At 36.9% G+C, this 26,573-nt stretch overlaps 1 protein-coding gene across 5 annotated transcripts in view; it reads right to left on the reverse strand.

Moving 5' to 3' along the window:
* Window positions 1-300: 300 nt before the first annotated feature.
* The window catches only part of OXR1 (oxidation resistance 1), a 279,731-nt gene continuing 253,458 nt past the window's right edge, over window positions 301-26,573 (reverse strand). For 3 of the 5 annotated variants that reach the window (XM_060775765.2, XM_060775768.2, XM_060775767.2), the window contains 5 exons: window positions 9,897-10,022; window positions 9,157-9,309; window positions 6,544-6,639; window positions 6,036-6,109; window positions 301-2,209 (listed from right to left, as the gene is read on the reverse strand). In XM_060775765.2, the coding sequence (XP_060631748.2) occupies window positions 2,074-2,209; window positions 6,036-6,109; window positions 6,544-6,639; window positions 9,157-9,309; window positions 9,897-10,022 (585 nt within the window). In that variant the 3' untranslated portion in view covers window positions 301-2,073. Of the gene's footprint in view, window positions 2,210-6,035; window positions 6,110-6,543; window positions 6,640-9,156; window positions 9,310-9,896; window positions 10,023-21,262; window positions 21,344-26,573 lie in introns of all 5 variants that reach the window. The other 2 variants (XM_060775764.2, XM_060775766.2) reach the window with 1 other exon arrangement.

Consider the following 26,573-nt stretch of genomic DNA (forward strand, 5'->3'; position numbering starts at 1 on the left):
GAAGGAAAACCGCAATACAGTGAGTCAGCGAAAAGTGAACCATAAAGAAACGAGGGAACACTGTACTCCCCCCACCCCCTGGTTCTTGTGGAGCTCTCTGAGTCCACGTCAATTTTCTTCTTTAAAATATTCCATGCTGTAAATTGGGTAGATGGGCAACTAAACTGGCTGCCCATGGTTTATGGATAGTGGAATTATTTTTCGCCACATAAATATTGAGATTCGCAGAATAATCTTTAGTAACAAAATAAAACCTCTACTTAGGAAACACTTGCATATCTAAATAAAGTCCAACTCAAGTTTAATGTTACATGTATTTAGATTTATTTGCTATATATGACTATTACCGTATAGTACTTAAAATCCATTACAGGATTGTTTATATTTAGTCTTGACCCACAAAGACAATAATAGTGCTGTGGAAGACCAAAGGGGAGAAAAGCCATGTTTAATTTATTTACAGTTCCTTTTGTTTGTAAACACTGAATCTACATATACGGTACTAGATTCTAACAGGAGTAGAGAGCTATACAATGAGACAGAAAACAATGCTGTGTTTTATCCATATTAAGCATGAGCATATTATAGAGAGAGAACATCCCCTTTCCCGTTACACAGCATTAAGCATTCTTTTGGTAATTTTTCGAACTTCTGAAACAACTTGGTATTAGCAACATACTATACAATTATAGTTAGTTATTTAAGCCAAGCCATTTGGCTTTTTATTCCATTTCTAGAATAATTTTAAAGTGCTAGAAGCAACCCGTCAATCAAGACTTTTTCCCTTCTAAAATAACAAAATACTACTTTAAACATTAATTTACAAGGTATATATACAATGTTCATCTGGAAAAGCTGAGATTTCAGCACAAATTCATTCACTGTCACACTTAACAGCATTTTTTATTTTTTGTTTTTGTTTTGCATAAACATAGAATATAAGCTTTGAAATAAACTGTTTTTGAATGATTATTGCCACAATGGCTTTTCAGTTTCCCTACAAAAGTGGACAAGAGCTACTGATTTACTATATTATAACCTGTCTTTTATCTTTTTAAGGTTTTTTTTTTTTGTCTTGAGGTCACAGAACAGTAAGTTTGCATATTACACATCTACGATGTCTATCTAGAGAACATTACCCCATTGCATCAGAGCTGGTGCTAACTGCAGTTTACAACATAGATCCACTCAAAAGAAGAGAAAACATCACACCTATATTTTTTCTTTTTTTTCTTTTTTTGGACAGGAGCAATTATTGGAGATGATGTGATACAAGGCTACAACAGAACTATAAAACATTATATATCAGACACCTTATATGCTATTTGGAAAAAATGCATCTGTTTCATAGTCTTAGTACATATAATGCCCTGCTACAACTATGAATTACTCGTTGCATTATGCTCACTTTGTCCAATGGCCCGGTGCTTTTTAAATGTATCTTGACCAGTCTTTGTCCCAAGCCTGCAGATCATTTAACAGCATGTGCAAAATACTTCAATACAATCAATAGGGCAGCTATGTTTCAACTGTAAAATGCAACAGATGTGAATTCTCTACATGAAGAAAGTGGCACTGCTGAATGCATATGAATCCTTCCTGTCTAGTAAGTGGCACTGTTGGATTGCTAGAAACAATAAGACTAGTCAGTGCCAATAAATACTGAAGCTCCATCCCTGGTTTTTGGGCCAACAGAGGAATTCTCCATCAGGGTTTGTATGATTTGTTATTGTCTCAATGAAGTAGCCCAAAAAAGAAGTATAAGCTCTGAACTGGTGGAAATGAAAACAAACAAGAGTGTGAGCTACACAACAACTCAGACCTGTATCAATTATTTTTGAGAGTGTGGTAGGATTCAAAATATAGAGGGTAGATGAAAGAAAGAAAAAAAGAATCGCAATGGACAGTTCCAACCCCAACCCACAGTTTCATGTAAAAATAAAGATGGCCATGCAGAGAATTTCAAAAGGCATACTGCAAAACAATTATGCTGCATTATATTGCTTCAAGGGCTTTTGAGCTGCATTGATCAGTGTCAGGTTTGGGACAACCTTTCATAATGGCAGTTTGTATTTATTCAAAGCCCCAGATTTCAATGTCTTGTATAATGAAGTCTTCTTTCTTAGAAAGAGTGCGATTCCCAAATGTTTTGCAAGAATGACTTCTTCCATGGTAGAGATCCCCATCAAGCCACAGTGCAAATTCACCTCTGCAATATGAACAAAGAATTAGAAATGGGAAAGGGTTAGCACAGCCATTTTTAATATGCTACAAATCCAATTTAATTACATCTTCTTGGAAAGATGTTTATAACAACAAGATTAACTGCAAATAGGCATTATATTACATCACAACACTACTGATTGTATTAAATAAAAACTCCATTCATCTCACTTGACTTAGTTTGATTCTTGTGACCTGACTTGATGAATCAACTTTGATGGACTCATAAAAAAGTAGGATTTTTTTTAATGAAAAAAAAAAACAAACCCTGATGTTTAGAATAAAAGCTCAATCGGTAATGCTATGGGTTTTCAGCTCCTTGTTACTGTTGTCTGTTTAATTATTAATATAATTCTACTGAAACATTAATGCTGAAATTGTAATTTAAGTCAATCACTTCTTAATAAATAAATTTAATTAAATTGCCCCCTTTTTGTTAGTGCATTTTCAACTTAATTCACAGCCTAATTGATTCTAATTAGTTGGATCCTCTCACTGCAAATAATTAGTTCCCCAATTAGATAAGAAAGAAGTTCTTCCTTATATTCACAAAAGCCAATCTAATTGGAATGGAAGAAAAAACATGCATATTCCATGAATCCAGGGGGCACTTTGTCTAAACTTCTTTTTGTCATCAACTTGTTAAAATTCTGTCTCTGTCCATTTAAACGAAAGGATGAATGGGGAAAAAACAGGAAGTGACTAAATTTTGACCAGCTGCCTACAAAGTTGGTACTAACATGTGCTGGACTCATTGTAAAAACAGACAAATGCACTGCAATCCCTCCCCATGAGGTTTTATGTTCTAAATAAAGCAGCTGTTTTAAGCTTACTTCTCATGTTCAGTCACCATTGAAACATTTGAGAAAAAGGTAAGAAAACTTATCAGAATTTATCAGGGGTGTAAGTAGTAAATATGCATTATTACAAATTACTGCATTCAAAACCACATAAACATTTAATATGCTATTAATTTACATCCTTTGTATATTGCGTTTTGAGTGTTCAAAGTGTTTAATACATTATCGTGTTGCAATTTTTAGTAGAAGCCTGTAGATAGGTCCCTGTTTTTATTACCATAAATACACACCTTCAAGTTCTTTGATCAGTTTACTATCAACCACATGGCACTAGCTCTCCACCCAAAGGACAACAGTGATAGTCAAGTTTTTAAAATTGGGGCATTTAATGGGTCTAGAGCAGTGGTTCTCAAAATCTGTCCAAACTTTTGGATTCTATCTCCAATAATCTATATCCCTAGAAACCTGCTTCAAACAGGCAAGCAAAGGCTTATGAACTGGACTTCAACTTTGATCTCAAGGACAAAAGGTCGAGAATCACTGTTCTAGAAGACTCTGCACTCTTTCTGTCTCTCACAGTTTGGGAGTAATTCATTAAAGATAACAGCATTATGTGAAACAAGATACTTTTCATAGTAAGAAACGATACAGGCAGTCCCTGAGTTGCAAACATCCAAACAACTCATAGTTAAGAATGAGGGTGAGACAATAGGAAATGAGAGAAATCTACCCCTCTGAAGGGAAATTCACTCCTGAAAGAATTATCACGGGAAAAAGAGGCCTCCATTGCCACTTTATCATCAGTCTTAGTTTCCACAAGTTTCAAAAGCCAATTGTCACAGGAACAGTAAGTGAGGTGAAAACAGGGAACAGGCAGCAAAACAAACACCATGGGGGTGTTAACTAGTCTTGTGCATTTGTATAGAATCATTTTCCGTTTCTGTTTGTTTCATTAGTAAGGCCCTGTTTTTGTTTTTGAGCGCCTCCCCCAAAAACAAGCGCTTTTCCAAATGAGCTTTTTTACCCCAGGTTGAATATTCTCATCTCACTGGTGTCAGAAAAACGAATTTTATCTCAGCTGTTCTACTTGTTACATTTCTTCTTACTACTCAGAAAAATAATATATATTATCGTCTTAATAGTGGTGTACTAAACCACCGTAGTAGGTTAGTACTTGATTCATTATTAGGCCTTTTCTTGTGATTTTCTTTCCTCCACCTTCTATTGCCACTGTGGAACAAGGTGTGTTTAAAAGGTGTGTTATTTTAAACTGTGTGTTATTTTGAACACAACTTTTAAAGCAAAATGTGGCCAGATTTTGCCATATAAAGAATTGCATTTAGGTGCAGTTAGTGGTACCCAGAAGCTCATTGGATGCATGATTTTCCTTCTCAGGGACTTTTTTTCCCAGAGTTGAATTGTGACTCCTGAAGCTTCTTTGCACACCTTTCTTAAAGCCTTGGTAGTAAAAGGGGTAGGAGAGGGCAAAAAGGCAGGGAAGTGGGATATAGGTCAATATCAGTCACTGAGGGATAGAGAGAAGGGGTGAGAGAAAGTGAAATTCTGTGGAGGACTACTACCCAAAAATAATTTGGCACATTACTTATTTGAAGCTATGATTCATTAAATTCCTCAGTTCTGATGGAACCATGCAATTCATTCCATTCTTCATTAGGTACTTGTTCTACTCCTCATTATTTGAGTTTTAGGTAGAGTTGCCTTTTAATAAAAGGCTGATGTCTTCCCTATATGAGATGGCTGGGTGGAAATTTAATCTATTTTTTAATCTCCAAATTGAGGTTCAGTGTCGCAAGACCTTGTTACTCCTTCTATTTTCTAGTAATAACAAGGACTGGGGTAACATGATGCATTTGAAATTTGACAGACACAATTGCTGGACTGCCTACGGATACAATTAATCCGAAGAGTGTTGTTGCCACATTTTATACTACATTGTGTAGTACTGCTCCATTCTCCTTTGGGGTGAAAAAAGGAGGGTAGAAAGAACAGGGATTTGAAAAATAGGATCCTTGTTGGGTATTACGATGTACCTTGTACTTTACTTTATTGCAACCGTATCCTAGAGCTTCCATGGCAATATTGATTCACAAGAGGTTTGCTATTGCTTTCCTTTGGGACTGAGAGATCACCAGGGGGCTCCATGACCAAGAGGGAATTCAACCCTGGTCTTCTAGGGGGATTAGTTCAACACTCAAGCCAGTATCTAGGACCATACATTAAAAATAGAGAGATTCCATCTTCCATTCAGCCAATTGGTACAGTGAAGGAGTTTTAGATAGCACAGGAAAGGGTGAACACTAATAATGGACCTGGTAACTGTTCAATTTGTGTTTTTGTACTGTTTGTTTCATTTGGATGGCACAAAATGGTACACCCCCCTCTCGTACAGAAATATCAGTGAAACGAAAGGAAAGTGGGAACGGTAACCATTTAGTTGCCTGATTTTCAGTGCTCGGCTGCAGTCCCTGGCAGGCGTGAGTGCTTTGGGCCTGCAAACCACACAACACACACTTTCCAAGGAGAGTGCTTGTGTAGCTTGCAGGCTCAAAGTGCCAGGGCCTGTAACCAAGTGCCAAGTAAGAGAGTGCAAGCCCAGAAAGCACCCACACCTTCCAGTACCTAAAACAGGAGGAGCATGGGAAGCCTGCCCATTGCCACCAATGGGATGAGAACTCTAGTAGGTTATTGGGTTATTGGTATGGCCCAACAGCCAGGAATCTTAGAGATGACACAGTGCAATGGAAACTGTGTGCTAACTACAAGGAGAGAAAATATCAACCATTTGCAAAGGCAGATAACCTTTCAAAGACAACCCTGCAAAGACAGATACAAGCTTTCAAGAAGCAAAAGCTCTAGGTGCCCAATTTTTTTTGTAATAAAGTGAAGTACTATACACACACAAGGGTAATACCACTAAGAATTCTACTTATGTATTGGCAAATAAGCCTGCCAACCAATTCTTGGTAAGAAAGAAACAAATTCATTACTAACCCTCCACCACCAAAAGCTAAGGCATCCATGTCTCCTTTGAGAAAGAACATATTGTCTCCCGTCCACTTGAAGACCTATAATAATACATAAAATAAAATAAAACACACACACACAAATTAAGTGATGGTACTGTCAAAAAAGAAGAAGAAATGAAACAAAATCAGTGGTTTCTTCTTAACAAAGAGATAGATATTATTATTATTTTTAAAAAACAAAAAACATGCAACAATTTTCAGGGATTCACCGAATTGTTGAACTGAATCCCATCCAACCAAGCTACCCCAACTTTGCAATAGCTTTGTAATAGGTCGTAATGCACATTATAACCTCAAGATATCTGATGCATATAGCATAAATTAATCTTGTTTTGCAGTTTTCATCTACATTCATTCTCAGTTAGCTTAACCGTACTTATTTTCTTATCTAGAATACATCAAGCATATAAAAAGTTTTGCATCTGCAAGAATTTTGAAGCCACCTTCCATTAGTCATCCTTTTGAACGCTTACCTCAAACTCTGGACAGAAGGTAAAAAGAAAGGTTTCTCCAGTGCCATAAAAACCATCACTGACTTTAAAGGGCTCTGAAGCTAATGCACCAAAGATCTAAAGAAGGAGAAAAAAGACTTCATGACACTTCCATTCTTCTATTTAACATATGACATTCTAATCCAGTCATATTCTATGAAGTTAAGAAAGAAATGGTATAAGTAATACTTTATGAGATTATAAGTTAACATGATTTAGAAGTCAGATTTACATTTCTCTGAAATAAAGCAGTATGAATAGGAAATTATGTGGAAATTAGACTTTGTTTCTTGTTGATCTTCAAGTTACCTTGTTAAATTGTTATTACTTTTGCTGCAACATATTAAACAGTTCATATGTTGATTTTTTATAATGGCGTGTTTTGATCTATGTATTTTATTGTATGTATTTTATGTTCACATGCTTTAACTATGTTGCACCCTGTCTCAAGCTGTTAGGAGAGGTGGGTAACAAATAAAATGTACCATCATCTTCATTATTATGGTTCACCACAGACACATATAGGGATGCAATGCATTCAAACATTCGGTATTAAACTTTCTGTGCCTATGATAAGCACTACAAGTTTGTGGTATTTGCCAAGTTTGTTGAGGATGTGTTTGATGAAAGAGATGATCATTCCATATCCACTTCTATCCTCGCAGAACAGAAAAGTGACAATATATAAAGATGTTACCAGACTTTTGCCATAATGCAAAAAGCATATGTATTTATTTATTTTATTTACCATATTTATATCCTGCCTTTCTCATCCTGCAGGAGACTCAAGGCCGCTTACATATATAGGCAGTGATTTGATTTGATTATAGTCCAATACTGTGATACATGCTGCACTCTTTATGTGACAAATAATCCATACAACTCAGCCTCTGACTAGTGAAAAATTGATACATATTAAATAATTTAGAAAGGACCATGTAATGATACACATATAAAGAGGGACACCTGATTTCTCTTTCACCAGCATTATTCTATTGCAAATCCAATCCTCCCACACAGACTGCTGTATAAACTTATGGATCTTGGATTGTCATATTCAATCTATTTACGGGCTTCTTGTCTGGACATCCCCAGAGGGTTAGTTGAGATAATCCTACTCTTCAGCTCTCACACTCAACACTGGGATGCCACAGAGTTGTGTGTTGACTCCTCTGCTTTATACTTCATACAAGTATGATTGCACCCCCATCCATCAGAGCAATAGTATTACCAAATTCGTGGATGATACAACAGTGGTTGGGATTAACTCTGAAGGGGATTGGGTCTGCCTATCAGGAAGAGGTGGATCGGCTGCTCTTGTGCTGTAGGGACAATAATTTGGTTAAGAGTGTCAGAAATATTAAAAGTTAACTAAGTATTTTTAATGACAAAAATGCAAGTCAAGCACTAAAGAGTTAAATGAGTGCAATGACTCAGCAAAAGTTGCAGTTCAATAGAAGCAAGTATGCCTGTAGCTTAATCTGCCCCTATGTGAGAAGCTTCAGTGAGAGCAGCCCTTGTGTGAGAAGGCCTGGCGTGAGTAGCTTTGGTGAGAGAAGTCCCAGGATGAAGACTACTGTGAAGCTCCTGTGTAAGTAAGGTATGAGAGGAGGCTCTTTGAGAGAGAAGCTGAAAGCTCACAACCTTTGAGGATGCTTGCCACAGATGCAGGCGAAACATCAGGAGAGAATGCTTCTAGAACATGGAAATACAGCCAGAAAAACCTACAACAACCAAGCTGAAAGCTGTTTATCTGCATGAGAAAGAAGCCCAGAGAACAAAGAGATAAAGAAGTATGTATAAAGAACTTTTGTGTTATGAAAACCTTGTTTTTGTAAACAGTGCAACCATATTATTTTGCTACAAAGAAAGCCTCCAAAGGAAGAGATGACATTGGTCTGTGTGTTTTTGTTCTTTTGTATCACTTTTGGCTACAAGTGCTGGGTAATGTTGCTGCTAACAAGTTACTCTGCTGTGGATTTATGAGGAGGGTCTTTTGTTGATAAGCCCACTCGCCCAACAAAGAGGGCCCAGCAGAGACTGTATTATCTTGAGATTACTAAGGAACCAAAACTGAATGAAAAACTGCTGGTGGCTTTTTGCTGCTGAGCTATAGAGTGTGTCATCTATGCATGGTTTGGTAACTGCACATTGGCTGATAGGAAGGGTCACCACCACTGTACAGAGAATCACTGATTGCCCTCTCTCCTCTTTATATGGCCCTTAAGAAAGTTCAGAACATTCTTAAGGACTCATCTCGCCCAGCATATTCTTTTTTGAAATTATTACCATTTTGGAGACAGTACAGGGTGACAAAGACAAGCACAAATAGACTGAGAGATATCTTTTATCCTAGAGCTGTAACTATACTGAACTCTATGGTTTCACACTGATGTGGCATTGTGGGGCTGTGCGGTGGTGGTTGGAGTGTGGAGGGATGAAAGTGTTATTTTTGTGATGTGTGCTGGGAAAAGCATTTAATTTTGTTGTACAATGTACAACAACAATAAAGTTATTCTATTTTCCTCTGCAAGCTAATTGTACTTCTCATGGGTTGGATGCCGCATAGAATGTGCGGAGAGATTATTTCCATACCTGTCCATCACTGTCTTTAATAACCATCAGTACTGGGGTGTCTAGGCCCATCATCGTTCTGTATAAGGTCTTTAAACTCATTCCATGCTTTGCGGTGCTGTAGACAAGAGTCCATGGATAGCCAATAGTTCGAGGTGGAAGGTATTTTGTCAGCTAGTAAAACACAAATAAAACTAATGTATGCATATTCAATCAATCAACATAGGCAGGTTTTTCAAAAATAGGTCTACAACACAATAGATAAAACTATATTCTATCTATTAAACACAGACATGTGTGTGAATGTGGATGTGTGTCTAACTATTAGATATAAACACATGCACCTACAAGCATACACACAGACATGTAGGTGTGCACGCCCACACACACACATAGTGGTAAGCCATACATTAAATGTATGTAGCACAAAGTAAAAAGTAAATACGTAGTCCTTTTGGGAGAAAAGTGTACTTACTCCTTTACGCTTTAACCACCTACAGAAAAATACATTTTCCACTATGTATGAATGCAATGCTATAAATGCAGGCTAGCAGAGGTATCTGGGGGTGAATGATTTTACATTAAATTGTCATATGAACAGATTAGTCATGCGTAATTTAGTTTTCCTCACTTTTTTATACCAAAATCTTCAGGAAGAGATGTGTATTTACTGTTACAATTCATTTTTTTTACAAAAATGTTTAAATACAATGTGAAAGCTATGGCATTATGATGAGTGCCATACTCTTCCTAGTCCATACCTTTTCAATTTGTTCCAGTTGCAACAATTCACTGGGATCACTAAGATTTGGACGAAATGCCTCAGGCTCCAGTTCCGTCTTGACAGTTGTTCCCTGCTTTGAATGTATATCTTCCCTTGTGGTGATCTGCAAAGTAGGAGAAAATTATGTTAGCATTCAAGACGCTATGCAACATACTTATGAAATTGTGAGATTTGTTAAAACTACCTATCCTATATGGAGCCTGTGAAATTCCAAAGTGTAAAGAATATACAACTGATCAAGACTTTTCAGGAATACTCTTTCTGTTTGCAGCAAGTTCCAGAACATGGCATACTGAATAATACATAACAGCTTCTGCCTCAATTTTTCAACTTAAAATATATCGCTCCTGTTATTTCACTTCTATTGCAACTGACACAACAATCTATCACACATGCAATCAAATTAGATACAACAGTGGGATATTTCTTCCTTTTTCTTTTTTTTAGTACAGAATATTCCTAAATCACAAAAAGGTGGTGAAGCAAAGATCTATAGAAGTTCTGGTTGAAGGAAATCATACCAAACTCCTCCTCCTGATGATTTCCCTTCCAAATAGTGAATACCATATTTAGCTATTCACTCTTTTCTTAAAGTATTGGGATTTGATCAAGATTTGTGTTTAAATGTGGATTTTACTTCATGAAATTTGGACTGTGGCTTACACTTATAAAATTAGATCTGAATTAAAACTAAGTCCCTTACAATGATAAATGAAGTAATAAAAAATAAAAATACCAATTAATACTGGTATTTTTTTTTAGTAAGATACTATTAAAATTGTACTTATTTTTTTGCTCCATATAATTGGTGCATGGAAACTTACCCTAAATGGGCACTGCCAAACATTAACACCTCCCTTCTCAAAAGAAACAACTTCAGTTTCCCTCACTTTTGTAGAAGAAACACTGAGAAATACACCTGTATTTTTCCATGCTTTTAAATGTATTTTACTGACTGCATTGTATTTATCTACTTAGTCTTAAGAAAATAGTATTAAGCAATCAGTGCTATGTACAGTCAGCTTCTGTGCAAATATGCAGAACTTGTTTCTCGTTAAGTTTGGTTTCTGAAGACAATTGTTTTGTATTTAGACAAACTGATGAGTGTGTTCTACTGCTCAAATTACTTTATGTCCTGGATACCAGAAAACTCATTGCAACCCCTTGCCTCCAAGAAACAGCAGATATTTACCACTTTTCAAATTTTACCTTCCTGATCTGGCAGTCCGTATCTCCTAGTGCATGCACTTAGTGCACAATTATATGTTACTGAGGCAAAATGAAGGAATAAAACACGAATCTGTGCAAAACAGCTGTAAAGGAGCACTAAGAAGCTGGTTGGACAGGGATGCTTAAGTAATTTTCCCCACTCCCCTCAGGTGAACTTCTGGTCTTGAGGTTTGGTTAACACAATGAAGTTATGTAGAGAGGATTTTTAAAGAAGTGGAAAAAGAGAGCAGTTCAGTCCTTTTTATATACTCAGATGTTCTTTTTTATTTTCCCCATATAATTTTATTACAAATGTATGAGGTATGTGGAAGGGTAGAAGAGTGGATATAGAACAGGGGCATTTTTAACATCTTACATCTTCATCTTTCTTCTTCCATTGTTATCAAACACCAAAAAGGTTCCTATTGCGTTAAAAAAAAGAAGGTAGAGAAAAGAATATTTCTTTTCTAATCTAAGACAGAAGGTTAGAAAAGCAGGTATACAGTGTTTTGAAACAAAAGAGAGAGAGAAAAGTTAAGAAATGAAAAATAGAAAGCTCTAACTCAGTGGTTCTCAACCTATGGGTCTTCAACTCCCAGAAATTTTAACAGCAGGTAAACTGGCTGGGATTTCTGGAAGTTGTATGCCAAAACATTTGAGGACCCACAGGTTGCGAACCACTGCTATAACGAATGCTTCCTACCCTGTCTCTGCTGTCTTCTTCATAATCAAAAAATCTATTTTTTTTGTCATCAACTACTTATCTATGGTAGATTAAATTTCCAGAATCCCTTGGATATCATTGGGGAGCCTGTTAATTCTTGTCACTAGCTTCTCTATTTTTACTTTTTTTTTGTTATTCCTACATCCCTGTACTATTAATTTTCCCCTGGTGCTATAGAAAACCCAATATTTTCCTTTCCTTTTCTTCTTTTAAATAGTCAATAAAGGGCTACCATTCTTCTTCAAATTTGGAAGGATCTTACAAGCTTAGTCAGTTTATCCATCTCTGCCATGTCAGACATGTTTGTAATCCATAAACCTTGGGTAGGAATTTATTCTTGTTTCCAATAGTAAGCATAAACAATCCCTGCTGAGGTTCCCTTTCTTTTACAACTCTTTGGTAGCAGACAAAAATCTACCTATTGTTTTGGCAGTAGCTTATTGTTCGGCCTTGTGAAGCACTATTTATAATTGGAGCCTGACCTTAAAATAGAAAGTCCTTCCTACTTTCATACTCTCCTTAAGCTCTTCATAAGCAATCCCTACCTCCTATTTTTCTTATAAAACTATGCTAACCATACAATATAATATATGTAACATTTTGTATGGTTGGCATAGTGTAAATAGTCTTTGCAAACAACATGTCCCTTTTTTGAAAATAGGGTAGCCAAGTGAACATTCCCAAGAATAAAGGGAAAGAATATAGAAAGGAGACAGCACTATTTTTTCTGGTGGCTCTAATCAAGTTCTGTAAGTTTTATTCTCAAGTACAGTGAATAAAAGGACTGTAGCTTTAAATTTATTTATTTATTGCATTTCTGTACTGCTCTTCTCATCCCAGGGGAAACTCAAAGCGGTGTACAATATGATAAAATGGCAAAAATTCAATGCCGAACATGCAATTTTTTTCCCCGTGTCTGGAGAAACTTGAGAAACTGCAAGTCATTTCTGGTGTGAGAGAATTGGCTGTCTGCAAGGGAGGACTGGATGTTTTACCATCCTGTGTGTGGCTTCCCTCATGTCCCTGCATGAGAAGTTGGAGCTGACAGGTGGGAGCTCACCCTGCTCCTCAGATTCAAACCACCGACCTTTTGGTCAGCAGTCCTGTCAGCACAAGGGTTTAACCCATTGCACCACTGGGAGCTCCAACATGCAAATTATTAGTCTGGAATTGTATATTATAAATTTACTATGAAAAACATGATTGCCTAAGCATTATAGATCTGAAAATTCACTCATCATACCTCCCTATGAGGCTAATGGTAGCTATTTAAATGACTAAAATAGATAGGTTTGGTACTGCTTCAGTATCTTATCGACCTGTGTTGCTCTTCCTCTGTACTGCATTTCCTTTATTCATTCTTTTGCTGCTTTTGCCCATACTTTTCCAAGCGATCAGTTATATAACTACTTCTATACATGCAAGAAGTGATAAAACATACTAAAAATCCTGGTTAATAAGAATTGTGTCTGAAATCACAATGAGGCAACCTTAAACCTGTAGATTTGCAAAGAATTCTCTAGTGTCTTAAGAAGCATCTCTTGATTCATAAATATGAGAATGCATTTCTTAAAAAGAGGAAGTAGTAACAAAAAGGACACAATTCCAAGCATACAATTCACTTGCAAACTAAATGACAACGTTCAGAATTAAGGACAAGTTGCATTTATCTCATAAATCTAAATCAAAAGATAGTACTAATATCAGTGTGTGGCTATCGATCTAACTAATTACAGATTTGAGTGCAGACTACAAGGCTGTACCTAGTCAGAGTACGATTTCCACAGCTTTTTTCCATGTCAGGAGCGACTTGAGGAATTGCAAGCCACTTTTGGTGTGAGAGATTTGGCTGTCTGTAAGGACGTTCGGATGTCTTGATGTTTTAGCATCCTTGTGGGAGGCTTCTCTCATGTTCTCGCATGGGAACTGGAGCTGACAGAGGGAGTTAATCCGCACTCACCCCGGATTCAAGCTTCTGATCTGTCGGTCTTCAGTTCTGTCGGCACAAGGGTTTAACCCACTGCGCCACTGGGGGTTCCTATTTCCATTTCCACAGTTGATTCTAGTTGATTAATCCTATCCCTTACTGAAGTAATGTTGCTAAACAGTAACATTTAACTATGAGTAAAACAAACCAGGAACTCTTATCTTAATTGTTTCAAACTGTAATTCCAGTTTAAGTTTGTGCTGTGAAAATATCTCATCAGTTACACGTATCTACATGTTTAAGGCAAGGACAGACAGAGGGCAGTCAATGGGTCACATGAGGCCCTTGAAGTCCCACCTGAATGCCTCAAACCTCCTACCCTGAAAAAAATAATTGAGCATTTCCTCCTCCAAATTGTTCAAAACTGCTGCAACACGAAGTGGGAGCCCTCCAGAAGCATCTCTCATGACCAAGGTAAGTAAAGATTTTCCCTTGACATTGTCCAGTTGTATCTGACTCTGGAGGTTGGTGCTCATCTCCATTTCTAAGTCAAAGAGCCAGCATTGTCCATAGACACCTCCAAGGTCATGTGGCCGGCATGACTGCATGGTGTGCCATTACTTTCCTGTTGGAGTGGTAGCTATTGATCTACTCAAATTTGCATGTTTTTGAACTGCTAAGTTGGCAGAACCTGGGGCTTACAGCAGGAGCTCACCCCGCTCCCTGGATTCGAACCTGCAACCTTTTTGTCAGCAAGTTCAGCAGCTCAGCGCTTTAACTCACTGTGCCACTGGGGGCTCCTCTCATGACCTAAGAGGGTGATAAATCATCCTGACATTTCTTTAAAAAAAGAATTAAGGTAGTAGGGGGGCTTTGGTGTGCTCATATACCGTAATGCTCTGTATATGCACAGAGGTGAAAATGTCTCTTGCCAGATCTGTAGGTACTTATCTTTGCTTGAAAGATGACTGCTTGTCTAGCAAATGCACTTTTCAAAATAGAAATATCTATTACAGCCAGTTTTCATCTAGCTATCACCCAGTAATGTAGTGCTATTGTTTCCAGACCTCGTTCTGTTTCTTTAAGCCCCCCCCCTTTTATCTATTCACTGGGATAAATCTGCTACATCAACACAGATCTCTGAGAGCACAAAGTATTCAGCATCTACATCAATGATCATGTAGTTTATATAGTCTTTGACAAGAGATATTTTACTGACACACTCTGCTGACATTTGTACTAACAGCACTATATTAGTGTTGGTTTTTTAACTTGTTTTTGTTTTATTTACTTATATTTATAATTAAAAAGAAGTTCATTTTAGAATACTGAAACTTCTGCAGAATCAGCTGGACCCTCCAAAGATTAACAGCTGTTAGAACAAGGAGGAAATGGAAACTGAGATACAGATTCTCTGTCATTAATTGTAAATTCATAACTTTATAGTATAAATTGGGCCAATGAGGAAACACACAGAATATTATTTATTTTCGTAAGCAAAGCCATGGGAGCCTTTTCTTCCATGTGTAGTGAATTGTAAATATAACTAAGGCACAAAAATATTTAAGAACCTCTCACCTTAGACAATTTTTCTGTAAAGTAAAACAAACACCATTTGCATTTATTTTAAAATAGCTACACTAAAGTGAATGGCAAGACAGAGATTAAATCTAAACACTTAACCAAACTTTGGCTCAGAGCATTCTGGAATAAACAGAACAATTTATTTCTCCAATACTCATGCAATTTTAAAGATATGCTTTCAGAAATAATGTGCACAGCTATCCTCCATGTGTACATATGCCAACACAAAAGACATTTTCTAATTAGAGTGCAAGTCATGCCAAGAAGCTTACAAAGTTCAAGTTACCCAAGAAGCTTAAAGTACTGGAGAAAAAACAGAAACAGTATATATTGCTCATTATTTTCATTCATTTTATAAAAACAGAGGAATACTAGTTTTATCCAAGTAAAATGGGGAAAATACTTCACTTGGGTACTGAGTTATATATAGTTTCAAATTAATTGTAAATATTTCTGTGTAGAAGTTGAGTGCAATGGTTAATTTAAAAAAATGTTTTTAACTGTGGCTAAAACAAATTTTGCAATCTCTTTTAATCAATCTAAGCTTCCGTTCCATGCTGTGAAATACAAAGTTCTCAGCAGTCTAGAATAATGTAGCAGTGAAAACAAAGCTTCAAAAGATAAACAGAAAATTCTTCTGTGTTTGAATGAACTAGAGCCAAGCCAAAATACCCCCTTTAGCTTCAATTCAACTTTAGTTATTGTTTCTCAAAGCATTTTCATTTTTTTTAAATGTTTGGAAATGATTTCAACCATTCTCTCAAACTTTATTTCGTGGTTGTTCTGTTCAGGACATGGACACTTAAAAGAAAGGATGCACATTCAAATATTTTTATTTTTAAGGTCAAAAGTACTCTGAAACCCAAGCCGTGTGAAGAATGGCTGAGGAGCTGGATGTGTTCAGCTTGGAGAAGAGAAGGCTGAGAGGGGCCATGATAGCCATGTTTAAATAGGGTTGTTGTAGGCTTTTTGGGCTATATGGCCATATTCTAGAAGCATTCCCTCCTGATGTTTCGCCTGCATCTCTGGCAGGGATCCTCAGAGGTTGTAAGGTCTGTTGGAAACTAGGCAAGTGGGGTTTATATATCTGTGGAGAATCCAATAAATCAATTTTTTCTAGTCTCCAACAGACCTCACAACCTCTGAGGATGCCTGCCATAGATGCAGGCAAAACATCAGGAGAGAATGCTTGTAGAATATGGCCATACAGCAAAAAAACAAACCAAAAAAAAACCAAAAAAAAAAAAAACCCTACAACAACCCAGTGATTCCGGTCATGAAAGCCTTCAAAAATACATGTTTAAATATCTGAAAAGATGTCACATTGAGAGGGGGTAACCTTGTATTCTGCTGCTCTGGAGATTAGAAAGTTGAACAATGGATTCACCTGCCAGAAAAGAGATTCCAAGTAAACTTTTGGAAGAACTTCCTAAGATCTATTAAAAGATGAAATATACTGCCTCAAAGCTTCCTTCTTTGGAGGTTTTTAAGCAAAGACTGCATGGGTGTCTGTTGAGGTTGCTTTGGTTGGATACTCCTGCATTGAAGAAGTGGGTTGGACTGGATGGTCCTTTCCAACTCTATGATTACATAACCCTTGACTGCAATCACATATTACAGACATGAAGTCTGGAAAACTATTCTAAAAAAGAACAAAAGCTTAAGAAAAGTCCAATTGAAACATATTGGTTAGATTATCTCTCTCCGTTATTAACAGAAATGACTAGGTGGTGGCAGTTGAGGAGGACAGTTAATACTCACAAAATAAGTTAACAGATTTATCTGAAGCCTGGCAATGTACAAAAAGTCTGCATGGGGATATCTACATTGAAGTTTAAAAGCTATAAAATGCCTTTATTTCAAGAAATTTAAATGCTGACAAGTGGTCTCCATTAGAGCTACTCAAAATGGTAGTCCAGGAACCAGCACTGTTCTGCAAGTCATCCACTGCCAATCCATAGAAAGTTTCCAATAAGATATAAGCACTAATATACAGCAGCTTTACAGGTATCCTCTGTAAAGCTGGGACCAAAAATGTTGGGAACAAAAATGTTATGATGATGTTATATTTTAAAAACAACATTGTGTCTGTTCAACCTATTGTTGATGGATAAATGAAAATAAATGAAGCTCTAGGAATAAAAATACACAAAACTTCACTCTTTCTGGGCATTCCATCTCTGACTCAGAACAGCTGCAAAGGAAGACTGGAAAGAGAAACAGCGAATTGGAATGTATTCATAAACTCCAGTCCATCAACAGTGGGTTAAAGCAGAGACAATGGTTTCCTGGCATATGGCACATAATATGTGTTTATAATCCAGCCTCATGAAGGCTCCATTAGCCAGTTTATCACATCTCCTTTCTGGTTCCCAAGCTATATCAGACTATATCTCAATGATATCCTCCACCATTCATATACTTACCTACTCACTTTGGCTTTAAGCAACTTCTATTCTCCTCCCTTTATAGCCCAATAAACCTCCTTCAGAGCTGAACTTGTCACCTCATTGCCATACTCACAAATTTTATAATCTATGTCTTTCAACACACACACACAGACTATAAAGGCCTGATCCTAGGCACTTCATTCACTACACCTGAGAAAACAGACCTAAGTCTATGAACTTAATATGACCAATTTCTTTCTACCAGGTAGTCTACAAGGTGCTATAATACTCCCCTTTGAGATTCCAGAATAACATGGTTATATATTTGAATTGTGACTCAAGGATTTTTTCAACTTTCATATCCCTCTCTTACCAACTCTATAATTGTGGAATCTTAAAAAAGAAGAAAGGAATGTAAAAGCAAGCATCCTTACAACCAACAACCACAACAGATTTTAAACACTGATTAATGGAAGAAACTCCTAAACAATTTCAACTATTTCAATAGTGAACATTATTTGGGAGACATCAATAGAAGGAAAGTAGAAAGAATGGGAGAAGATCTTACTCTGCTTTGGCCTCTGAGGGAGAGGAGGGCAGCTAAGCACAACACCAATGTGATGAGATAAACTCTTCTTCCCCTATTGCAAGGACTGCTACTCTGGTCTCTAAGAAGAGCAGCCAGACACAACTCTGTTCTGCCTTGGTCCCATGGCTAGGTCACTTCTTGCTTGGGGTCCTATCTTATTTAGGTTGTGGACCTAAAGGCAGACGACTGCCAAAGAAATTATTTGTAAGCTGTTCTAATAGCCTTCTGGATGGAGTTACATAACTGAAGACATTGGAAAGATTTTTTTTTTTTTGCTATCATAATCTGACCTGGTTAATAATAAAATACATTTTTATAAGAAGTTTTAAATGTACATTTGCTATTCAGGACTTGAACTATCCCTTGGCTTAAAAAGATTGTGGTATTTTTAAATTGGAGAGGAGTGACCACAAGGTAGGATCTCGGTAACTCCGTAGCAGTCTAGCATGCCAAACAAATTTGCTTGCGAAATTTAACTTGAGTTTTCAATATTTAACTTGAGAAAAGTTGAATTATACTACCCCTGCCAGAAAGATGTAATTGTGGCAAAGAAATGAAGAAATTCCAAAGAAGGATCTGGAATAATTGTGACTTGTGGCTCTCAATCATTTTTCAGATATTTCAAGAGGGTTTCTGATACTAGACTCTTTTAGAATCTTTTAGTATGATGGAAACAGAACCCACAAAATCTACACCAGTGGTTCCCAACCTGTGGTCTGTGGACCACCAGTGGTGTGCAAGAACTAAAATATTGTCTGTGGCCTCTCTGTTACTACACTGTTGAAACAAAAGCGATGGGTCTTTTGTTTCAACAAAAGACCAATCTGAGCATTAACGAAATCCACAGATAACACAGCCCAACCAAAAGAAATTCTTGCTGTCTTTGTTTTTAGGCCTGTTCCTGGGGTTATTTGGGGTGCTGAATCAGAAAATTGCATTGGATTGATCACATCAGCTCTAGATTATTAAATATGATTTTCTTTGGTGAGAGGATGGTGACTACTGGATGACATATGTTCTGTATCAGAAAATAGAGCTGATGTGGTCTATCGAATGCAATTTTCTGAATCAATTCCCAAATAACCAAACTGAATCTAAAGATGACCAAAACCTAATCCATAGCCTTTTGGTACGAATATTGGAGAGTGGTCCCTGGCCAAAAAAAGGTTGGAAACCACTGATCTACACCAAGGATTCTGCATGTTTGAGCTTCAGTATATCTTATACAGTATCTAATTCACTAGAATTCAGAATGTCACATGAAAACAATAAATAAACAAAAATATATACTCTTCTATAAACATCTCTTTGAAAATGCACACACAAATTGAAGAATTGCCACAATCTCTTTTAATCATAGAAATATTTCCTTCCTTGCTCTGGAGCAAGGTTGGACCTCTGTGCACAGAGCAGAGACTGTTGCATCTCCATCTGTTGCGGGCCAATTCATTTATACTAGCTGCATCAGAAATGACACATCACTTCTGTTCTCAAGTTTTTGAACGTTCTACGGGGCAATGTTAGCTTTCTTATAAATTGGGGAGTTGTGGCAGGCCTCAGAGGTGGTTAATACAACAACCACATTTTTCTTTCTTTGAAGGCTTGAGGGTTGCAACAACTGGGTTTGAAGGCTATATGTAGCCCATACAGCACTTTTCCATGCCTTTTCTATAGCTTATATTCAGTGCCAAGCTCACAAAGCTCTTTTATGTAGACAGTATTGTTGCCAATTGAGCATTTGTAACATGGAATTACAGTTTCAATCACATAATCTCAGATTTAGCTCGACTGCTTTGCAGAAACATCCAGCTCCAGTGATACTAGAATGAAATACAGACAAAATACCATACCGTATCTACATTGCCTAGGTATTGAATTATAAATGCGGCATTTCACACATCCTGGAGATCCTCTGATCAAGGAAAGTCATCAGCACAACATATTAAAAAAGCAAGTTGGCCTATTGCTATTAATAGAACATACAGCACATCCGCATTAGGAATTTGCACTGAACTATATTAGTCACATATGAATGTATTTAGCCTCCTTTTATGCTTACTTATTTCCTTCTTTGTCTTCTGTATAATCAGATAAGGACTCTGTAAACCTTTACTTCTGGATAAGTTCTTTTTGCAGTAATATTCACACAGAACTATAACTAACACTAATTGTTTAGATTAAATTGTGAGTTTCAGAAACCAGTTTCAATTGGTTTGTTTTAAACCACCCTGAGTTAGCATCAAGTATAGCATGTTTGTCTGGATGATAGAACAGATGATGACTAATCAAAACTAGAAGCTGTCAAGTTGTGTAGAAGGTGGAAAAGAAAAGGCTAATGCCTGAACCTATGCTACTGATACAAGATACCAGCTCTATTTTCAGCCTTCTATTCAGTATTGTGAAAATGGGATGTGACATATAAAAAGGATTCTGTGAAAGCTTTAGTTTTATTAGGGAGAGTTTGAGATGCGAACCATTTCCTTGGCTCTCAGGGGCCAGGAGCCGCCTTGAGCTGTGTCCTGTGGATACTCATGGTCTGTACAGTTCCCTAGAAAATTACACGCACCCCTTCATTTTTTCTTCAGCTCTATTTGACTAATGGCTATTACCCATGACCTGTATAAAATACTGAAAAGAACATTATTCTAGTGCATATTCTTCATCCAAAATTTGAAAGCATGAAAATAGAAACTTGAAAAAGTTTGGCTCAGCTCTAGAAGTGACTAACTTATCACACAATGTCACCATAACACTCAACCATACCACTGTATATCCAAACGGAAGAAATTTTCTGTTGGGTTCCTGCAGTGCTGTAGGTAAAGATAAACCCACTGAATATGGAACTAGTCCTGATGGAGAATACTAGAGAGAAAGATGTTTTAGCCCCTGGACAAGGGAGGTTAGCTACTGAAGAGAGCACCTTGAGACGTCTGCAGAGTGTGCGTAGTTCTTCACTATTTAGAGCATCGATCCTGCGGTGATACTCAGCCACTGATACTACCTGAATGTGGAGACAGGAAGACAATAATTCCACTCACAGTTAAAGAAAAATAAAGAGCAAAAATAATAAGTAAAACACACAACAAAGTATGGAGAAGCTGGGCAAGGCAAGAAGACACATATAGAAAGAGACCAGAAACATAATAAAATTAAAATTCAACACAACATTTACCACAATAGTGATAATGATGCACAGAGAGCTTTCAGTTTTACAATTTAGAATGAGCACAAAAAACAGGATTTTCAACAAAATAGCACCAGAGATCTGATATATCTTCACAGCAGAGTGAAAAAAAAATCTGCTAGAATAATATATACACATGCAGATCACAAGTAATTTCTTCTTATGAATCTGTTCTGCTATTTTTAGTTGAGAATAAATGTAATTCAATGAAACACAAGTAGAAACAAAGGCATATTTTTTTCCTTGGGAATCACTAAGAAAGAAACTGTGAATAAACCTTCCATTTCGGAATTCCTTTATATTCATGAATGCTGAAATACTGTGTAGAGTTCTGTTAACTCAAGAAATATATTGCAGAGATGAAAAGTTCTAGAAAAGGCAGCCAAAATGATAAACAAATGGGGAAAAAATCCATGTAAAGGAAAGTTATTATGGTTAGACCTTTGTAGCTTAGAGAGGAAAAGTCAAGTAGCATGTGTGGAGGAGAAATCAATGAGCACTTGATGGTACACCGTTAGCCCTTCATATCCATGAGATATTGGTTCCAGGACCCCTCATGGATACCAAAAAACTACTGATGCTTAAGCTTCCTAAGCACCACCCAAGTGCATTCTCAAGGTAACTGCCACAGTCTCCCCACCCGCCATCATGACAATCAGCAATTTCTTTTATGCCTTCTTGCTCACTTCCCCGTCACATCTCATTGAATCTTTGGCTTCAATGAAGCAATACAGAACACCTTCTAACATACTCTTCTCATGAGGCCAGTGGAGCAAAATGAGATGTCCCACAATGCTTTTAAAAATATTTCCTGAATATTGTATCTTTTGATTTTTTAAAAAATATGGAATATTTTATTATTATTGATCTGAATTTGTTGAATCCATGGATACAGAATCAAAGATATGGAGGGCCCACTGTATACTTCCAGTAACAGAGGCTAGTGGATATCAATTGCTGGGGCAAATGCCAAAAGCAGATGTGACTGGACCCTTAACCTACTTAACAACTATTCAAAAATTATGCTCAAAATTATGGTTTCCATTGCATAACTGAATGCACAACTGTGGAAAGCTACATAACTATGTCATACTAAATGTGACTAGGATTGTGCCTTGTATGTTAATAGATATGCTTGGGACTATTCATTGGAAAATGTATACAAAGGTGTCATTTAGAAGTATATATACAGAGGTGTAATTTATATAGACCCATCAAAATATAAGCAATCAAGTAACTTTGTTAACAGTATGAGAAACTTTTTTAAAGTTCCAAATGATGGATTCTCATCTATTTTTCTGCCAACCTTCTAATATCTGATGAGCTATAAACTGTTACACAACAAAATGTAATATTACACTTGGTAAAAAGATCATAAGGCTGAATTCCTAGTAGTACTACGAAGTCTGTATTAACTTTAACATACAAAATAGGTTGATGGAATGTTTCAGAAGATGTACATATTGATACAAACTTTGTATGATGGATTATTCAAAGTACCTGCTACCAATTTACTAAAGTAATGGAGGTAGTAAAACTTGGATCCAATTTTAGTTTCAGAATCGGCAAGCTATCATTTTCTCTTCACCAACAAACCAAAACAACAGCAAAAATTTTCCAACCATTTGTTATCAGATACTAGTAACCCTAACATATCATTTGGAAATTTTCTTACGGAACAAGAACTCTTGGAAACTTTAATTCATCTATGATAGTTAAACAGAAAATTGTTTGAGGATAATACAAAGGGAGAGCTTAAATTAATAGCATTCTATGAGCTTCACAATCGCTTTGCATGCATTTTCTGACTTCCCAAATAGTTTATGCCAGAGAATACACTTTGGATGACTTCGTACTTTTCAACAACTGGTTCGATACAACTTCCTGCCTTCATCCTGGGAAAAACATGTCTTGTGTATTAGTCTCTGAATTTCTCGTATTAGAACAAACAAGAATGGAAATCCTTCCTCAGTGCTGCCAGCTTGAATATCACACACCTAATTTCCTCCAAAGACTCCACCAAGAATTAATTCTGATTCTATTATGTACGGAAGACTTGTTGTTGGACATCTTTCAAGGCTCAAGTATGTAAGGTCATAATTCTCTTGTTTAAAATGTCTTTGTGTCATCTTCTATATAAATACACCTCAATGTAGCAATATGCCCTAAATAGCATGCCCTAAATAGCATGCAGATATGCAAAGATTACTAGAAGTGTGACTGTTTGTTTGCTCTAATCTAATTTCCTTAGGAAAGTATTTCGGAGCCAGGGAGGCACCACCGAGAAGGCACTCTCGCTTGTCCCACCAACCATACTTGAGATGGTGGTGGGAACAAGAGAAGGGCCTTCCCAGATCTTAATGCCCGTGCCAGTTCGTAGAAGGAGATGCAGTCTCGAAGATAAGTTGAACCCAAAGCGTATAGGGCTCTATAGACAGTAGTTAGCCATTGGGGGGGGGGGGGGTATTTTTTTTTTACCATTAACGTATCTTCTGAATTGCCATCATGTTGCAATTAAAAGTGGAGAACATTCTTCAGGTTGGTTTTATAAAGCTTTCAACAACGAAACTGCAACAAGGTTATGTCTGCAAATAATAAAAGCTATGGGGCATGTTAAGATATGTGTCCAACAAAGAAAACAATAGTTGTGAGAAAGCCACATTTTATTCCAACCATATTCAATTTTCTTTCAGCTAACGTAGCATAGATGTTTGAAAATTGGAATATTATTCTGGAGACCAGAGTTTGAATCCCTGCTCAGCCAAAAAAAAAAAAAAAAACCATACTTGGTGACCTTGGCACTTGCTTAGGCTCATTGACAGGTGAAGACAAACCTTATCTTAACTACTCTTACCAAGAAAAGGTTTGTCTGAGGATTATCAGAAGTCAGAAATTACTTGACAGCAAGCAACAGCAACATTTGGTACCAAGTATCATGTATGAAAATGCTATATAAATAAGTAAATCAGCAGTAACAAACATCAAATTGCTAATAGCAATACAGACACAAATTGTATAGCCAATATCTTTAAAAAGGTCTAAAAAGTAATCTAAAGCTAGTGTGACCTTCCTGACTTCCCCAATTACAATAAATGATCCTGTGAGTCTTAGGCACAGCCAGGAAACAAGAACTAGAACAAAATGCCTGGAGCTAATCTGAGAAACAAGATACATCCTCCTTTATTAGAGGATGTATCTTGGCGAGACCTGGCATACAGGATGGTCTTCGTCCCAGAAATTTGCTCCAAATATTGTTTTCAACACAAGCTAAAATTAACAGTTTTTATTGTCTCAATATGTTACATTGATTTTGGAAATGTCCTGACAACTCTACAAATTAGAGTTCTACATACCTGGAAGCCAAATTAGTTCTACATACCTGGATAGCTCTCACTGCAAGACTGAACAACTATGTGATCCTAGAGTTCTGTTCGTCAAAACAACTGTGGCTAAGTCTGCTCATGATTGCCCAGTTTGCTTGTTATCTTTGAGCAGCACTATCTGTACCATGAACGTGTGCGAAGATGATTATGACAATTATAGTCACCATTAGAGGAGTATAGTTCTAGAAATTATCCAGAGACACCACCCAATCAGAATGCAGCTGGGTGAGAATATGATATTGTTTTGTATGAATAAGTAAATATATAGATATGCAAATGAATGGTGGGAGGAAACGATATACCCCTTCAGTCATATAACCTTAAATATCTAATGCAGTGAACACACGAATATGGCAAAAACCTATTTTTGTTTCAAGGTGGCTTCATAGTGGGGGAACTATGTAGCTTTCAAGGCCAGTTTGAGTTAAAGAGGGAAGTGTGACATCGATGGGATCAAAACAGGACAGGATGCTGTGCGTTGAAGCTGGAATATAGCCCCTGTGTAGACTCAGCCCAGGAGAACCCTATAAAATTCATGTGTGGAAATACATGTGTGCGCATACATACATACATACATACATACAGCCACAAGAAAAAGTCTTGCAACCACACTGCAAGGCAAGGAATAAAGTGGCTTGAGATTTAGAACAGCTCATTTTCATATAACCATGACTTAAGGTTAAGTGTAAATGCATAATATCTCTTCACACTCACTCTGAATTTATGGTACATGACAGAAGTACAGAAAAAGAAGTCAGTTTTTCAGTAGTACTAACACTATGGGTTTACTATCCCATTACTGGAAACGAATTAAAGGTTTCAATGAAGCAGAAAGATCAGTTAATTTTATTGAGTCAACTTGAATGTTCAATGTGAAAAATACAGAGACCCTCTCTGCAACATACCGTAAGAGCTGTCACCTTTCCATGCCTCCCTCCAAGCTAAAAATAGTTCCTAATATTGTGTATGGAAAAAACTAAAGCTTTGGGGGGGGGGGGGAAAGATTTTTTTTCATGTCAGGAGCAACTTTGAGAAACTTCTGCTGTGAGAGAATTGGTTGTCTGTAAGGAAATTGCTCAGGGGATGCCCAGATGTTTTACAGGGAGCTGAAGCTGACAGTGGGAGCTCATCCATGCTCTCTCCAGATTCGAACCTCCAACCTGTCAAGACTTCAGTTCTGCCAGCACAAGGGTTTAACCCATTTCAGCACTGGAAAAAAGATAACAACAGGGAACTAAATGCAAACACTTCAGGGAGAAGTGAACCATGGTTCTTTGCCTCAACTTAAACTCTGCCTGCATATATGCAAATAAGGACTTTAGAAGTAATGGGTTTGAATTATTGTAAATCACTTTAGATGACATATTAGGAGAAAGTTGAGGCATTAAACATACATATACATGCATGAAAATGGCAGAATGCTCCACGTTATCTTTCCTCCAAAGGAAGCCAAATTAGGTAACCATTGAAATTCTCACCATCTGAAGCAGCAGGAACCATCTAACTTTATAAACATACTCTCTCCAGTATGCAGAAATAACTACTTTGAAAGAGGCATTTAAGGAATTACCATGATTAAAAATAATCAAACAATGCTTATTAAGACCACTGCTTGAAAATATGTCAAGATAGGCCATCATCATTTTCCTTCCTATGTGACAAAT

This window comes from Anolis sagrei, chromosome 4, assembly GCF_037176765.1.
Source record: "Anolis sagrei isolate rAnoSag1 chromosome 4, rAnoSag1.mat, whole genome shotgun sequence".
Taxonomy (NCBI): domain Eukaryota; kingdom Metazoa; phylum Chordata; class Lepidosauria; order Squamata; family Dactyloidae; genus Anolis; species Anolis sagrei.